At 44.2% G+C, this 18,598-nt stretch overlaps 2 protein-coding genes across 2 annotated transcripts in view; both read left to right on the top strand.

Annotated features, from left to right (window-relative positions):
* Positions 1 to 18,598, top strand: part of stxbp6l (syntaxin binding protein 6 (amisyn), like) — a 47,474-nt gene that overhangs the window by 4,691 nt on the left and 24,185 nt on the right. Inside the window, exons 3-5 of the mRNA XM_050058879.1 lie at positions 5,680 to 5,810; positions 5,926 to 6,235; positions 6,334 to 6,432. Coding sequence (XP_049914836.1) covers positions 5,680 to 5,810; positions 5,926 to 6,235; positions 6,334 to 6,432 — 540 coding nt within the window. The remainder of the gene's footprint in view (positions 1 to 5,679; positions 5,811 to 5,925; positions 6,236 to 6,333; positions 6,433 to 18,598) is intronic.
* On the top strand, positions 15,065 to 18,592 carry LOC126399073 (uncharacterized). Its single transcript, XM_050058849.1, has 2 exons — positions 15,065 to 15,840; positions 16,204 to 18,592. Exons 1-2 carry the CDS (start codon positions 15,202 to 15,204, stop codon positions 18,241 to 18,243), a joined length of 2,679 nt encoding a protein of 892 aa, XP_049914806.1. The 5' UTR covers positions 15,065 to 15,201; the 3' UTR covers positions 18,244 to 18,592.

Genomic DNA, 18,598 nt, shown 5'->3' with positions numbered 1-18,598 from the left:
TAAAAGAATGTAATACTGAGTTAGTAAGACTTGTTAGGATGCATTGTAAATCTTCATCCGTGTAAAACCAAATGCACTACAGGATCCTCACCTCTTATTTAAAATTTGTGCCCAACCATGTGTGTAGTGTATTTAACAAAAAAGAAAACTAAAGAGAAGAAAAATAAAGTAGTTAACCCATTTATCCAGCATTTTCCCAACATCATTCAATATTACAGCACCAGGACAGCACCAGGCCCTGATATGATCCATACATACTGGCTGAAGAAGCTAACTGCACTCAGTGAATGCCTAGCAGCACAGATGTACCAGCTGCTAAGGGATGGGAGCCACCCAGAATGGTTGACACAGGGCAGGACAGTTGTGATCAAGAAAGACCCCCAGAACAGAACCAATCCATCCAACTACAGACCGATAACCTGTCTCTCCACAACATGGAAGCGCCTGTCAGGCATCAAAGCGGCTATGATAACTCAGCATATGGGCCAATACATGAGCGAGGCACAGAAAGGAATTGGCAGTAACACCAGAGGAGCAAAGCACCAGCTACTGGTCGACAGAGCAATCGCCCGAGACTGCAAGAGCAGGAGGACCAACCTGTGCACCGCCTGGATTGACTCCAAGAAAGGCTATGACTCAATGCCACACACATGGATACTGGAATGTCTGGAACTATACAAGATCAACAGAACACTAACAGCCTTCATTAAAGACTCCATGGGAATGTGGAAGACGACCCTAGAGGCCAACTCAAAGCCGATTGCCCAAGTCAACATCAAATGCGCTATATACCAAGGGGATGCACTGTCACCACTGCTGTTCTGCGTAGGCCTAAATCCCCTCAGTCAGATCATCAAGAAGACTGGCAATGGATACCATTTCAGAAGTGGGGTAATAATCAGTCACCTGCTCTACATGGATGACATCAAGCTGTACGCCAAGAATAAGCAAGAATTCGACTCACTGATCCACACCACCAGGATCTACAGCAAGGACATGGGATGTCATTCGGATTACACAAGTGTGGCTGGATGGTATCAAAGAGAAGCAAAATGATCAGAACTGAGAAGTTGACCTACCGGAGGGCAATATAGGAAATATCCAGGACAGTTACAAGTACCATGGGATCCCACAAGCTTATGGAAATCATGAGGAGGCCACAAGGAAATCGACCACAACCAAATACCTCCAGAGAGCAAGGCAAGTCCTGAGAAGTCAGCTGAATGGTCAGAACAAGGTCCAACCCGTCAACATGTATGCACTGCTAGTCATCAGATACCCAGCTGGGATCATAAGCTGGCCAAAGGAGAAGATAGAAGCCACAGATATCGAGACAAGAAAGCTCCTCACCCATGCATGGAGGGTTCCACCCCACATCCAGCATCCCGAGGCTATACACTAAGCGGAAAGAGGGAGGTTGAGGACTAGTGAGCATCAGAGCCACTCTCCAGGATGAAACATCCAAAATCCAAGAGTACATCAAGAAGATGGCCCCAAAGGATGAGCTGCTAAGTGAGTTCATCAGACAACAGAAACCAGAGGAGGGCAAGCTCAGTGGCCTAGCGCTGGAGTGTCCGCCCTGAGACTGGGAGGTCGTGGGTTCGATCGGGTCATACCAAAGGGTCATACCAAAGACTATAAAAATGGGACCCATTGCCTCCCTTCTTGGCACTCAGCACATGATTCCTGAGCGCGGCACCGCTGCTGCTCACCTCAGGGTATTGGTCAAATGCGGAGAACAAATTTTACACTCTCAGGTGTGTGACTTTAACTTTAAAGGAGGAGGAGGAGCAAACAAAATGGAGGGACAAGACAAAGATGTCCCTTAGACAGTCCAGGAAATAGTGGCAGGGTGTAAGATGCAATCAGGATCAGCATACATGGAGAGGCCCAACCAAGTGGCTGGGATAGTGTACACGAACATCTGTACCCAGGATGGACTCAAAGTACCCAAACCTTGATGGGACACACCACCGAAGGTGGTTGAGAATTACAGGGCTAAGATCCTGTGGGACTTCAGCTTCCAGACTGAAAAACAGCTGCTGGCTAACCAACCGGACATAGTGGTGGTTGACAAACACCAGAGGTGGTAGATGTGGTGATACTAGCTGACAGCAACATCAGAAAGAAGGAATACGAAAAGGTGGAGAAGTATCAAGGGTTGAAAGAACAGCTGGAACCGATGTGGAAGGTCAGAGTTGACGTGGTCCCCGTGGTAGAAGGAGCACTCGCGGCAGTGACCCCCAGACTGGGAGAGTGGCTCCGGCAGATTCCAGAAACAACATATGGAGCCTCAGTCCAGAAGTGTGCAGTCCTAGGAACAGCTAAGATACAGCACAGAATCCTCAAACTCCAGGATCCTCTGGTAGAGGACCCGAGCTTGAGGATAATGCAGATACCATCCTGAGAGGGTGATCTATCTATCTATCTATCTATCTATCTATCTAGATATATATAGATATAGATATATAGATATGTATGTATACATATACATATGTATGGTGTCGGAAATAAGTTTGCGTAAGATGCTTCCTGTATGAAGAAATCAATGTGTCACAGTGTTCATATGGGATTTTGGTCCATTGTTCCACACAGACAGTCTTTACATCTAGAGAATTCTGAGGGGCAGCTGGTGAATCTTGATCTTCAGCTTCTTCCACAAATGTTCTATCAGGTTTCAGTCTGGTGATCAACTGGGTCATTCCAACACCTTTATTTTCTTCCTCTTTAACCAGTTGAGACTCTTCTTCACAGTCTGTTTTGGATCTTTTTCCTGCTGAAGATCCACCTGTGACTTATCTTTACCGTCCTGGTGGATGGCAACAAATTCTTCTCAAGAAATTCCTGGTTTATGGCCCCATCCATCTTCTCAAAAATATTTTGCATTCTGCTGGTACCATGAGAGGAGAAACAGCCCCATACCATGATGCTTCATCCTCCAAACTACACTGTGGGTGTGGTATTTTCATGGTCACATGACATGTTGTGCTGTTGCCCAAAAGCTTGTTTTAAGTTTGTTACACATCATTTGGAAAAGCCTTTGGATTACTGGGAGAACATAGTCTGGTCGGACAAGACAATCATCAAACTTTTCTGCAAATACACATTTGTCATCTGCCCTCTAGCTGGGGTTACTTGTATAAAAGCATTATAACAGGTGCATATTCTCTGCCCTAGTCCATCTATTGCTCCTTTTACACTGCCAGATTTTCGGCGAATGTTGGGCCTTTTTGCCGGCAAGCTGCGAGCGTTTAGACACAAAGAGCTGGATTGGCAAGTTGATCCGAGGTGCCCAATTTTCCGCCTCGTAGGGTAGACATATTGGTGGAACCTTTTTGGTTTAAAAAGAACGAGGCGCCCTTCCGCCATTAGAGGGGCTGTTGAAGACTTGTGGGAGAAGCTGTTGATGACGCTGCACATGCGATCCACTGGTGGTGGACTAACAGGAAACAGCTTTTAGCAGGAATGAGCAGCTAGTAGCAAGAGGGAAACGCAAACCTGAAAGACACTGTAAAGATGAGCAACTGGGGAGACAAGGAATTGCGCGCCCTCCTTGCCCTCGCAAACGAAGAGGCCATTAACGGTCAAATAACGGGAACGGTGACGGACGGGCCAACTTATGAGAATCGCTGTAGGACTGACCAGCTGCGGCTTCCCTCAGAGTACGTCACTGTTTACGTCACACGCTGAGCTACACGTTTTGTTACTTGCTCATTGCTCTCCCCCATTGCCCCGAAAAAGGCACATTCTGTATGAACAAAAGTAGGCAGGCAGCATTTTGCTGCACTCTCCGATTTTGTTTTTATACTGCCAATGCTGAACGAAGACTGATTGGGCTTTCCTGCAAATTTGCACAATTCCTATTTAAAAAGGGCTTTTGTCTAGCCCATTTCTCATCAGGTTGCCCTGGTTCCTCGACACTTAATGCGGACCTTGTTGACCTGGGAAACGTCCGAGCTACTATGACTCTTGCGTTTGCGGTTTCAAACTTTTTCTGTAAATAGTACGATTAAGAAGAAGAGTAGACCAAAATCCCATTTGAACACTGTGACAGATTGATTTCTTTATACATCTTAAAAGCTGGCATTGCAAACAAAAGCTTCTCCTCCAATTATTAAATACATTTCAGTTGGTGTGTTCAATACCTTTTCCTACGTTATTCCACTTTATTGCACATAACTTTTTTATGGATTGTAATGTTGTGATTTCTTTACCTGTATGGTTTTATTGAGTTAATATAAAAGTCTGGTGTTAATTTCATGTGAACAGCTCCATTGGAAATATCTTGAATGACAAAAATGTTGACACGTTAAATGCTTATTTCCCCCACTGTATATATATTTGCTTATGCTTTTCCCACCTCGTTACATCAATACGTAGGAAAGTATTGATGTGATAACCCTTCCCTTTGTCTCAAACACATTTGGTGAAGGTGATGTTGTCATTTTTGTTGTCAGGACCCCAAAGGAAAGGGTTAAAGTGGAAGTAATAGAATGGTTAGCTCTATGGCTGATGATTCAGTCCAGGCAGTATAGGTTTGACGATCCTGTGGCAAAGGGTTACTCCCTCATGTCCTAAACACTCACTCATATGCTGCATCTCTCTCCACCACCCCCAACCTCTTCCTTAAGTGTTTGGTATAATTGGATAGCTAAATGTCTGATATTCATGATAACAATAATAATAATAATAATAATAATAATAATAATAAACATAAACTTTATTTATAAAGTTACAAAGTGCTTTACATGGTTGATCCTGGATTTACAGCAATGCAGAGTACAAGCAAATAAAATTAGGCAATTTTAAGGAAATACAAAGAACAAAAAAATAAAATGAAGATAAAATACCATCACTGAAGCAGATAAGCAAAGTTGGCATCAAATTGACCTATAGATTGCAATGAGGTACAGCAAATCAAACAATTTGAGTTATAAAAAACTAAATACAAAACCGCTGACAACACAAGATAAAAACAATAAAAAATAATCCAATGAGACATATATAAAATAAGCAGTGTGCTAAAATTAATAAAAGGCTTTTTTGAACAGATAAGTTTTAAGAAGTGATTTAAAAGATGTCACTGATTCAGCAGACTATGCTGCTCCCTAGAGTCCTTGAGCTACCTCAAAAAGCAGAGCCTTTATTACCAAATCTAACTGTACAACCATTAACTATTAATAGTCTGTTACTTCACAAAAGTTTCTCTGCCAGAAATGATTAACCAGTCAAGGCCACAAAACTTAAACTCAAGATCAGGGCAACTGTGGCTCAGAGGTAGAGCAAGTCGTCCACTAAATGGAAGATAGGCATTTTGATCCCCAGCTCCTCCAGTCTTCATGTCAAAGTATCCTTGAGCAAGCTACTGAGCCCCAAATTGCTCCAGATGGCTGCCCCGTGGGTGTGTGAGTGTGTGTAAATGGTTACTGAGTAGCAGGTGGCACCATGTATGATAGCCTCGCCTATGAGTGTGTGAATGGGTGAATGTGACATATAGCGTAAAAAGCGCTTTGCATGGTTGACTACAAAGACACGATACAAGTGCAGTCCATTTACCATTTCTCAGTGTGGCATTTCTAGTGTCTTTTGAGCAGCTATTTTGTAAACCTGTTCCATTATAAAGTATTACTGAAGGCTTTAATGGGAATATTGTATTTTGTATACAATCTGTTTACCTAGTGACCAACAAAAGGCCACATCAGCTCCTTATTACAAAAGTGAAGCGGTTTGGTGGCTCCTCCTCCTTCACCAGGAGGTCCCAGTGGACGGTAGAGCAGCTCCGACAGGTCAATGGCATCAACCCCAACAAGGTCAGCAGCATTCACATGTTGTTCTTACCAGTAGTGGCCATTAACATATCCGTTATAATAAGTTAAAAATGTTAAGTTGCTTGCCAGTTTTCTTGACTGTGTCACGCTCTTCCAGGACAGCCCAGAGTTTGACCTGGTCTTTGACAATGCTGTGGACCAGTGGGTAGCCAGCTCATCAGCAGACAAGTGTATCTTTGTCCAGATCCTGTACCATGCCTGCCAGACCTACTGGGAAGGGAAAGCAGGGAGTCTGGGCAAGGCTGGCCGCCGGGGGAGAGCCAGTCAGAGCGCTCAACGTGAGGCAGAACCTGGTCCCAGTGACTCCTCACCAGGCTCTGCATCCAAAACCCTGCAGGCCCGGCGGAAGAGCTACGTTCCCCCCAGACACACAGAGTTTGTGAACTGCCAATCCAAACTCACAGGAGGTGGTGTCAAGTGATTCTTGAGGTTTATGGTACTGTGGAAATTATTTAGTTCATATGTGAATAACCCCAGTTCTCTTGTGTTGTCCTTGTTCTTTCAGATGCCTGCACCATGAATCTGGTCATCTACCGCTGCAAAGCCTTCTTGAATCGCTTGAAGAATATTATGGTTGCAAACCAAAGTCGATCAGCTGCTCGAGGTAAGGCACTGATTAAATGGATGCTAAAGTCATGCATTTACTGAAGTTATCTGTTATGGACAGTACCACTCAGCCTGTGAAAACATTCCTATCTCAGCCTTTGCTGCCTTGATTTATTCTGTCTCTCATAATGCCCCCAACAAGTGATGTGTGATCTCATCAAGTATTAAGTCTGGAACTGCTCCTTAGACAATGGAGACTGATTTTGTGGACCCAAGGAATATGTTCTTTATTTACCCAAATGAGCTTTATTCTGTTGTAGTGTTCTCAGCTATGAAACAGAAAATGTAGCCATATACTCTGAACATCTCAACAAGCAACAAGCTCTCGGTTTAATCGACAACATCTGTTGCCATTTATTGTCTTTTGAGCAGCTCCAGACTTCATACTTGACAAAAATGCAAATTTGAGTTGTAGCACTTTAGTTTTTGGATTAATGAGAGAATTGTTCATGTTTACTGATTGTTTTTGACTCTCTTAGACCATAGGAATAACATGTATGAATTTAGATTTTTTGTTGTTGTTGTGCAAAGAATAAAAAGTCAGCACGTTAGCTCATAACATCCTGTTTGTAGGTGTGAAAACAAACTCTGAGGAAAATGTGATTTATGTTTTTTTTATTCACTCAGTACAGTTGTCTTTTTCAAAGCTTGAGGGCAGAACTTTTTTTTTTTTTTATTAATATTTTTATTGAAATTTTGGGCAGCAGACAGTAGTAGAATACATCAATTCTACCCTATTAGATGTGCCATTTATAAACCCCAACCCACTTCCAACCCACCCCACATTGCATCACTGTGCAAAGTAATACATAGATATAAGTATATACATATATATATATTAAAAAAAAAAAAAAAAAAAAAAGGTATTAAGTAACAAAAACATAGTTACAATACAGGTAAATAATCAAGGAAGAAATAAAAATAAAATTAGAGGCACAAGTTGTGGCCTGACATGGTCAAGAGCCGGTATAACAGTCCAAGACATTCTGAGAAGGGAGGCCGCAGCCCCAGAAGGTTGGGACAGGACCCACAATACACAGAAACCATCAGAATATTGGTTGAGTTTCATCAGCCCTTGCCCAGGAGTCAACAAGAGTCCTAATCACACAGATCAATGCAGTGACAGATATTCCAGTCCAAAAAATAAATAGATAAACTAATTAATAATTTAAAAAAAATAATAATAATAATAAAAAAACAACAACTCAAAGACCATGATAGCATTTGCAAATTATTAGAAAGAAAAAGTAAATTAAAAAATAAATAAAATAAAATAAAATTTTAAAAAAAAAGGGGGGGACAGAAAGAGGAGGGGGAAGAGAGGAAAGATCAGAGAAAAAGAGAAAGAGAGAGAAAGAGAGAGGAGACAGCCTTCAACTCAGCTCAGATCATTACTCATCCCAATTTGACACTTGTAGTCTATCGTAATAAACCAAAAAGGGGGACCATTTTTTGTGAAACCTTTTCAAAGAGCCTCTCAGAGTGAATTTTATCTTTTCTAGTTTAATGTGTAGCAGTACCTCTTTCACCCATCTACTGTGTGTGGGGGGGACGCATGCTTCCATTTAAGAAGGATTAGCCGCCTCGCTAGTAAAGTCGTAAATGCAATGAAATCATGCATGTTGTTACTAAGGGCAATGCCATCCGGTCTTGTGCCAAATATAGCCATGAATGGGTTTGGGTCAATGGAAAGACCGGAGATCTCACCAAAGGACTTAAAAATTTCCTTCCAAAATGTTTTCATAACTGGACAGAGCCAGAACATATGAGCCAGGGTGCATGAGGAGTGTTTGCATCTATTACAAGCAGGGTCAACATTTGGAAAAATCCTGGCCAACTTGGAATTAGTAATATGGAGCCGGTGCAGGACCTTGAATTGAATAAGCCCATGCCTAGCACAGGGAGAAGAGGAATGTACTTGATTGATCATTCCATCCCATACAACCTCTGAGAAGCGCAAATCTAGGTCCTGCTCCCAAGTTCGTCTTAGGTGGTTCAGCATTTGGGGGTTTATAGAGCTAATCATCGTGTAGACGTTAGAGATTAGGCCTCTGGTAGTGGGGTTCAAATCCAGAAGTTGTTCAATTGGAGACGCCGGGGGTAAATGTGGAAAGGAGCAGAATTTGTGTAAAGTGCCTTATCTGCAAATACCGAAAGAAGTGAGTTCTGGGGAGATTAAACCTTTGTCTTAAGTTGCTCAAAAGAAAGGAAAGTATTGTTAGAGAATAAGTCCTTTATGCATCTGATTCCATTTCTGTGCCAGAGTAGAAATGCTGTGTCAGTATTAGATGGGGTGAAGGCAATGTTAGAGGTGACCGGAGATAGGATCGACACTTCCTGTAGGCCGAAATGCTTCCTAAATTGAGACCAGATTCTCAATGTATGAGAAGCAATGGGATTAGAGGTGGTGGCTTTCACACACATGGGGAGAGGTGAGCAAACTATAGAGCTGAGAGAGAACTGACTACAGGATTCTTCTTCCTGCACCCAGATGGGAGCCTGATTGGCTTCCGATTGGTCAGTCCAGAAAAGTATCTTTTGTATATTGGATGCCCAGTAGTAGTGAAGGAAGTTAGGGAGGGCCATTCCTCCTAATTTTTTCGGTCTCTGTAGGAAGGCTTTTCTGATGCGATGATCCTTATTACCCCACACAAAAGATAGAATTAATTTGTCCAGGCTATTGAAAAAAGATTTCTTAATAAATATGGGAATGTTCAAAAATAAATAGAGAAAGCGGGGAAGGACAATCATCTTAATTAAATTAATCCTGCCTGCCAGAGATAAGGAAAGAGTGGACCACCTTGTCAAATCTTCCTTACATCGGTCCAGTAGCTGGCCAAAGTTATGTTTAAAAAGTGCATTAAGAGAGCGTGTGACCATTATTCCTAAATATTTAAACCCGTTTTGCGTTTCTTTAAATGGGATAGAGGAGTTCACAGGGTGGGCGGATGGGTTGACAATGAAATATTCGCTTTTGGAGAAAATGAGTTTGTAACCTGAGAATTTACCGAAATTCTGCAGAATAGCGAGGATATGCGGAACAGACAAAGTGGGATTAGAGATGTACAGAAGTAAATCATCCGCATATAATGAAACCTTATGCTCCGTGTCATTCCGAGTGATACCACTGAAGTGTGGGCAGTGACGTAGGGATATAGCTAGTGGCTCAATGGCTATTACAAATAAAAGGGGGGAGAGGGGGCAGCCCTGTCTCGTAGCCCGTTGTAACTGAAAGTAAGGAGAATGAACATTATTGGAGCAGACAGAGGCCGTCGGAGATGAATAGTCGCACCCAGGACACAAACTTTGGAGGAAAACCGAACTTCTGCATTGTGGTGAAGAGATATGTCCACTCGACCCGGTCGAAAGCTTTTTCGGCGTCTAGAGAAACGATCATTTCTTGAGCTCCAGACCGGGAAGGTGTATAAATAACATTAAAAAGTCGTTGCAAATTATGAAAAGAGTTACGCTTCTGAATAAAGCCAGTCTGGTCGGAAGAGATTACTGAAGGCAGCACTGTCTCTAGCCGGAGAGCAAGGGCCTTGGCAAGGATTTTTAAATCAACATTAAGGAGGGAGATAGGCCTATACGATTCAAAGAGGGTTGGATCTTTACCTTTCTTCGCTAATAAGGAAATTGAGGCCTGGGTTAAAGTAGTGGGAAGATGGCCGCGGTCAAAAGACTCAGTGAACATGGCAAGAAGTAGTGGTGATAGTAACGTGGAAAACTTTTTAAAAAATTCGGCCGAGAATCCATCCGGACCTGGAGATTTTCCACTCTGCATAGCCGCGATAGCTCCAGTGATTTCGGATAATGTAAGAGGGTGCTCGAGCTTAGAGTTTAGTTGTTCGTCGATCGCTGGTAAATTTATGTTGTCGAAAAAAGAGTCGATCAGGGAAGAATCATTTGAACATTCCGAGGAATATAAGGATGTGTAAAATGCAGAAAAACAGTCATTTATATCTTTATGGTTGGTTAACATAGCACCAATAGGAGACTTAATTTGAGGTATCACTCGAGATGAGGTGAATTGGTGAGCTTGTGAAGCTAAAAGCTTGCTAGCTTTATCTCCGTGCTCATAAAATTTGTGTCGAGACTTCAACAGCAATCGTTCCTCTTTTGAGGTTGATAATAAATCATAATCGGCCTGAAGGCGCAGCCTTTCCTTATACAAATGAGGGTCAGGTGATCGAGCATATCGTTCGTCTAGTCTGAGAATAGCCTGCGATAGCTCCTTAAGTTTAGCAGCCTCCTGTTTCCTGATACTAGACGTATAAGAAATAATCTGGCCTCGAATGTAGGCCTTGAGGGCCTCCCATAAGGTTGATCTGGATATTTCTGCGGAGTCATTGAACTCCAAGAAGGTCTTAATTTCGGAGGTCAAAAACTGTGAGAATTTGTCATCAGCAAGTAAAAGCGGGTTGAGTCTCCAGGGCGAAAATGATGGAGGTTGGTGTGGTATAATCAATTCAAACAAGACTGGGGCGTGATCTGATATGACAATACTATCATAGGAGCAATTTTTAATTAGAGAGAGCAGGTTATTATCTAGTAGAAAAATGTGGCTAAAAGAGTGGTGAAACGGGGAGAAAAAAGAAAAGGCTTTGGCTGAGGGGAACAGAAATCTCCAGGGGTCAGAGAGACCATATTGATCACATAGTGTTTGTATAGTGGACGCTGATTTGGATGGAGGTATTACTTTGGATGATGACCTATCAAGACTTGGTTGAAGAGTGCAATTGAAGTCCCCGCCGAGTATTAATGCATGGGTGTCTATATCTGGGATCAAAGAGAATAGTTTAGTAAAGAAGTGACTGTCATCCCAGTTAGGTGCGTAGAGATTCACCAGAGTGACTGGCTTGCTGTAAAGCTCGCCCGACACCATAACAAAGCGGCCTCTACTATCTGACTCAACCTTGCTAACCACAATTGGGACATTTTTGTGTATTAAAATGGCCGATCCACGGCTCTTGGCATTAAATTGCGAATGATATACCTGACCAACCCAGCTGCGTCAAATCCGACGGACATCAGAATTGCAGAGATGGGTCTCTTGGAGGAAATCTATTCCAACCTTCAAAAGTGAGAGATGTGAGAGAACTTTATTCCGTTTAACAGGACGATTCAACCCCCTGACGTTCCAAGAAATAACTTTTACCGTTTTTTCACTGGGTGTGACGTTCATTTAAAGGCAAAAGTGTAGCGGTAAGAAGAGTACATGATGAGACAAGTTTGTAGTGGCCAATTTGGATGTAGAATTGGGGTATAGTGAAGGGCTTGTGAGAGGAGAGGGATAAGAGAGGGGGGGAAGAGTGAAGAGAAAGAAAGAAGGGATGAGAAAAGAGAAGAGGGGAAAAAAGAAAAAAAGAAGATAATAATAATAATAATAAAATAGCACATAAATGCCCCCACCCAGTGTCCTTTGTGACCCACCCACCCAAAACATCTCCCCGCTGGGATGCCTAACTTTAACACGAACCGTTCGTCTCTTAGTCTACCTATAACTAAAACTGTCACTAGTCAAAAGTGACCTAACTCTTCTGCTCCGAATTATCTATAGTACTTAGTGCAATGAAAAACATCAAGTAAGTGCCGTATGTATAATGTAAAGAAAAGGCGCTACAAGTCCAGTAGGACATAAAGCTAACTGTAGCATTAGTTAAAAGGGAATGGTAAGAATCAAATTAAAATAAACATAAACATTCCTATATAAAAGGGGTGATAATTTATCACCTAGTATTGCCCATTAAAGCTGGTGAGAACAGTATGCTGGTGTATATCAAATGGTGTGACCCATTAAAGCTGGTGAAAACAGTATGCTGGTGTATATCAAATGGTGTGACCCATTAATGCTGGTGAAAACAGTATGCTGGTGTATATCAAATGGTGTGACCCATTAAAGCTGGTGAAAACAGTATGCTGAAGTATAGCAAACATTAGTTGTCAACAATTGCACAATTGTATACTTGTAACTGATCAGCAAAAGGAGAGGCATGGCCATGAATTAGTTAAACCAAACAGGAACATAGAAAGAAAAATTACTGTGCACATCGTCCAGTGATGTCAAGCGGCCTCTTAATAAATCGGTTACAAACAAGGAAATCTTAACTGGAGGGAATAAAAAAGTAAAATAAAATAGATAAAAATAAAATAAATAAATAAAATAGAGCGTGGCATCAGTGTCCAACCCACACCTAGGAGCAAATACACAGGGAGCGGGATACATTATGGTAGTTAGTAAAGTCGGCCAAGCTAATGGCTGCCACATATATGGTACATTAAGTGATTAGCACTGTGGCCTGCCATAATTAACGTTACCAAATTAGCCGGTGGGGCCGACTATCACCACGGTAAACAAATGCAACTGGGTAACTTCCCGTTTCAGAAAATAATAACTCTTAATAATAGCTCTTCATAACAAAACAAGTGCAACAAAGTCAAAAAAGAGAGTGATGTGGGAGCGTATAATAACATGGTACACACAGCTAAGGCGTTGGCTAAATTAGCTTATAGCTCATAACGTTAACGTTACCCTAAAACACTCTCAACAGCTTGGTAGCCAGTGGCCTACTCACAGTACCGGAAAAACAGCGGGGCAGTCCCGGTTTCATATTTTCATTCACCCGGTGGTTGTGGCACAGTCTGTTGTAAGAAAGTAGTAGCCTCCTGGGGCGAGTCAAAGAAGTGCTTCGTTCCGTCATGAACAACCCGGAGACGGGCTGGGTGCAGCAGGGCGAACTCGATACCGGCCTCGCGTAGCTTGGTTTTGACAGGGATGAAAGCGGCCCTCTTCTTGGCTAGTTCGGTGCTAAAATCCGGGTAGAAATGGACCCTCATTCCTCTGAAGGATAGTTGGCCCTTCTCCCTTGACAGACGTAGAATATGTTCCTTTGTCTGGAAGTGGTGCATCCGGACAATCAGCGGCTGCGGGGGTTGGTTCTGCTTCGGTGGCGGTGCTAGCGAGCGGTGGGCTCTGTCTATGACCAAGGGTCTGGTGAAACTTTCCTTTCCGAAAACCTCAAGAAGGAATGTCTCCATGAATGCGGTGGGGCGAGCTCCTTCTGCGCGTTCGGGGACACCTATCACTCTGATGTTATTCCGTCTGGAACGGTTTTCAAGATCCTCCAGCTTCAGTTTCATCCTTGCGTTGTCTTGCGCCAGATCAGAGCATAAGCTCTCCAGAGTCACCACACGAGCGTCCACATCAGTGAGTGAATCGCCAACTTCTTGCAGCTTCACCTCGTGTGCTTGCAACGTTAATTGAAGTGTTTTAAGCTCAGTCAATATCTCGTTTCATGATGCACACACTTTGAAATGGATGTCGTCCAGAAGTTCTTTAATATCGGCGGGCTTCAGAGTAGCTTCGCTGTTAGCATTGCTAGTGCCGCTAACAGTAGCGTCAGGGCCCGTACTTGGCTCGGTTTTACGAGGGTTCTGTTTCGGTGGCATACTTGTCGCTTTTAACAGTCCACCACGTGAATTGTGCCTTAAGTTTACAACAGCTGCAACTTTATCAATGAGTGAGTGTATTTAAAAGGCAAAAAGTATAAAAGTATATCAGAGCAGCTGACTTACCGTCCTCTCACGCCGCCATCTTGCCGGAAGTCCCCCTTGAGGGCAGAACTTTGTCCCCCTCTGGCAGTGAGAACAATTGCACAAACACTGTCGATGACTGTTGAGTGCTCTCTTCAAGCATTTTTATGCCTCCGTGCCGGTGATAGCCATGGCCGAATGCATTGTGTTTTCAGGTTGTCCGTCTTCACGTCCATTCATCCCATCCTTGTGAACTCAATATCTCAAGGTAATTAAAATTTGTTCAAATTTGGCATAAATAAATGTTCAGTTAGACACAACAATGAACTGATTTGATTTCCGTGGTCAAAGGTCAGGGTAGCTGTGACCTTATAACCGCCTCATTCTTGTGAACACAATGTCTCAAGAACACCGTAAGGCAATTTCTTTAGATTTAAAATAAGTGTCCACTTGCACTGAAGAAAAAAGTGATTAGAATTTTCTGGTCAAAGGTCAGTGTGACCTCACAAAATACATTTTTGGCCATAAGTCACTGTGGAGTGCCCTGTCCAGACTTGGAATAAGAGGTCCCAACAGGAGACGCCTAGTGGCGAACATCACAAAAAGAGCAGAGACAGCATCGAGATGGCTGTGGCTGAAGCGCTGCGAGCGATAGAATAACCCACCAGGTAGGGAGGGAACATAACAGAGCACTGGCTTTGGAGCCCAAGGGGCCGAGGGGGCTGCCCCAGGATGCTGGGGTTAGCTGTCAAGCCCTCTGGAGGTGTTGTGGGCTTATTGGCGAAACACTGTTGAAGGAGGGTACCCACCTGATGACCCGAAGAAAGCACCTTGGGCCCACACCACAAAGCTCAGTAGGTTGGACTTGTAAAGCGCGAGTGTTGGCCATCACCTCAAATAGGCGGCTGGGACTTCACCCAGCCAATGAGGTGAGAGCGATGACATTTTTTATCCAAAAGGTCAAAGGTCAACTTAACTGTGACATCATAATGTTCTGCATAAAACATTTTTCTGGCCATTATTCACTGTCTCATCTCAGGAACAGAAGGGGAGACATTTGGTCAGATACTGAATTGATAACACTCATCTCGAGTGCGCATGCGCCACGGTGTATGCAGCCTGTTCCAGTCGCTCCTGCTTACTTTAACTTTGTTTTCAACTTTTTTCCTCTCTTCTTTATCTTACTTGTTCTGTTTTTACTTTAGTTATTTATTAAGCTACGTCCTCTCTAATCATGCTTGTGTGGAGAGTTTTTGTTGTTTCGCTCGTGGTGGAATCGCTCCTTTTACTCTGCCACTCGACCGTCGCTCAGCAACACCGCATTGTTTACTCCAGGGATCAGCTGATGGAGCTGAAGCCGGCCGGCTTGGCTACGGTGAGGGAGGATATACCTGCTGAACTTTGGAGGAAAACACACCGGGGTTGCAGAGGGAAAAGATCGCTACGGCGGCGGAAAGGAGCGAAACACCGGAGACTTATGGAGAGGAAGACATTCAAGCCGTGTCTCCCATCTATCATCATGGGCAACGTGAGATCACTGGGGAATAAGATGGACGAGCTTACAGCGCTAACCCGGAGTCATCAGGAATACCGGGAGTGTAGCCTGATGATTTTCTCGGAGTCATGGCTACACACGGATGTTCCTGACCACAATGTTTCCACCGTGGGTTTCCACACTGTCCGGGCTGACAGGGACTGCACTAAGAGCGGTAAGCGTAAAGGAGGTGGGCTTGCTGTTTACGTGAACAACAGGTGGTGCAATCCTGGTCACATCACAGTCAAAGACCGCATCTGCAGCCCGGATATTGAACTGTTAGCTGTGGGCCTCCGTCCTTACTATTTACCCCGTGAATTCTCACATGCTATTGTAGTGGCTGCTTATATCCCCCCGTCCGCTAACCCGACGTCGGCATGTGACGTCATCCACTCCACAATAGCCGGACTACAGACTGCACACCCGAGTGCTCTCATTATAATCTCGGGTGACTTCAACCATGTCTCTATTAAAAAGACACTCCCGAAATTCACCCAGTATGTGACCTGTAAAACCAGAGAGGAGAAGAGCCTGGACCTGCTGTATGCTAATGTAAAGGACGCATACACCTCCACGTCCCTTCCCCCGCTGGGTAGATCAGATCACAACTTGGTGCTTCTCACCCCCTGCTATGTGCCTCTAGTGAAGAGGCTGCCTGTGACCACAAAGACAGTGAGGACATGGTCAGAGGACTGCTATGAGGCACTGCAGGGCTGTTTTGAGGTGACTGACTGGAATGTACTCTGTGAGCCACATGGAGAGGACATTGATGGGCTTACTGAGTGCATTACAGACTACATTAATTTCTGTGTGGACGGCATTGTCCCAGCAAGGACTGTGCGGTGTTACCCAAATAACAAGCCTTGGGTAACAAAGGACATCAAAGCCATACTCAACCTGAAGAAGAGGGCTTTCAGAGGTGGCAACAGGGAGGAGCTGAGGGACATTCAGAGGGAGCTGAGTGCAAAGATCAATGAGGCTAAGGACGGCTACAGGAGGAAGCTGGAGAGGAAACTCCAGCTGAATAACATGAGCGAGGTCTGGAGTGGTATGAGGACCATCACCGGTTACAGACCAACTAGCAGTGGAGCTGATGGTAGTGTGGCTAGGGCCAATGAGTTAAATCTGTTCTTCAATAGGTTTGACACTGCTGCCCTGGCCCCTGTTGGCTCTCCTGCTGACTGTCTCCAGCCACCACCACTTCTGACCCCCCCTCCTCCTCCTGATAGCACCTCATCCAACTTGGTGAGCCCCTCACACCCATCCCCCACTCCTCACACCTCCTCTGGCTCCCATGCTACCTGCCCTCCTCTCACTTTGGACTCCAACTCTCCCCCTCCTCAACCTGCACTCTTTACACCTCTACATGTTAGGAGACAGCTGAGCAAACTCCCCGCCGGTAAGGCTGCAGGCCCTGATGGTGTCAGCCCACGGGTTCTCAGAGCCTGCGCCGAACAGCTCTGTGGAGTGCTTCATCGTGTCTTCAAAATGAGCCTGAGCCTCCAGAGGGTCCCTGTGATATGGAAGACGTCCTGCCTCGTTCCAGTGCCAAAGATGCCGCAACCCAGCGGTCTCTCGGACTACCGACCGGTGGCACTGACGTCACATATCATGAAGACCCTGGAGAGACTTGTCCTGGAGCAGCTCAGGCCTATGGTCAGGCCGCACCTGGATCCCCTCCAGTTCGCCTACCAGCCCCGGATTGGAGTTGAGGATGCCCTCATTTACCTGCTGAACCGCATCTACGCCCACCTGGACAAGCCGGGGAGCACTGTGAGGGTCACGTTCTTTGACTTCTCCAGTGCTTTCAATACCATCAGGCCTGCTCTACTGGGTGACAAGCTGACGGCGATGCTGGTGAATCCCCCCCTTGTGTCCTGGATTGTGGATTACCTCACTGGCCGACCACAGTACGTGCGCTTGCGGCACTGTGTGTCAGACACAGTGGTCAGCAATACCGGGGCTCCACAAGGTACTGTCCTCTCTCCTTTCCTCTTCACCCTTTACACCACGGACTTCAGCTACCAGACAGAGTCTTGTCATCTTCAGAAGTTTTCTGATGACTCTGCTATAGTTGGATGTATCAGCAAGGGTGAGGAGGCTGAATACAGGGCTGTGGTGAATAACTTTGTCTCATGGTGTGAGCTGAACCACCTGCAGCTCAACACAACAAAGACAAAAGAGCTGGTGGTGGATCTGAGGAGAACGAGGACACCAGTGACCCCAGTTTCCATCCTGGGGCATAACGTGGACATTGTAGAACACTACAAGTACCTGGGTGTGTTCATAGACAATAAACTGGACTGGACTAAGAACACTGAAGTCCTTTACAAGAAGGGACAGAGCCGCCTCTATTTTCTGAGGAGGCTCCGCTCCTTTAACATCTGCCGGACTATGCTGAGGATGTTTTATGAGTCTGTGGTGGCCAGTGCTATTCTGTTTGCTGTGGTGTGCTGGGGCAGCAGACTGAGAGTAGCCGATGCCAACAGACTCAACAAGCTGATCAGAAAGGCCAGTGACGTTGTGGGGGTGGAGCTGGACCCTTTGACAGCAGTGTCAGACAGGAGGATGCTGTCAAAGGTGCGGGCGATACTTCAGCATGGCTCTCACCCTCTCCACAACGCTCTGGTCGAACAGAGGAGCACCTTCAGCCAGAGACTGATTGCTCCTAAATGCACCACTGAGCGCCACAGGAAGTCATTCTTACCTGTGGCCATTAAACTGTACAACTCCTCCCTCTGATGATCGGACTCATTTGGCTATTTATAAAACAAATCACACAATATAATTACTCATTCTTATTTCATTTATAATGCTACAACCATTTCATTGTATATTGTATATATTTCAGATTGTCTACTTTACTGTTTTTATTATTTATTTTACTTTATTGTCTACTTTAATATTTTATTTTATGTTAATGTCTACTTTAATATTCTATTTTATTCTATTTTATTCTAATGTCTACTTTAATATTTTATTTTATTTTATTTTATTTTATTTTAATGTCTACTTTAATATTTATTTTACTTATTTCATTGTCTATTTTAGTATTTTATTTATATCTTCATCTTTATCTCTTGTTTCCATTCATGCT

The sequence above is a fragment of the Epinephelus moara genome, chromosome 12, assembly GCF_006386435.1.
Source record: "Epinephelus moara isolate mb chromosome 12, YSFRI_EMoa_1.0, whole genome shotgun sequence".
NCBI classification, from domain to species: Eukaryota; Metazoa; Chordata; class Actinopteri; order Perciformes; family Serranidae; genus Epinephelus; species Epinephelus moara.
This window is presented reverse-complemented; position numbering and strand designations above follow the sequence as displayed.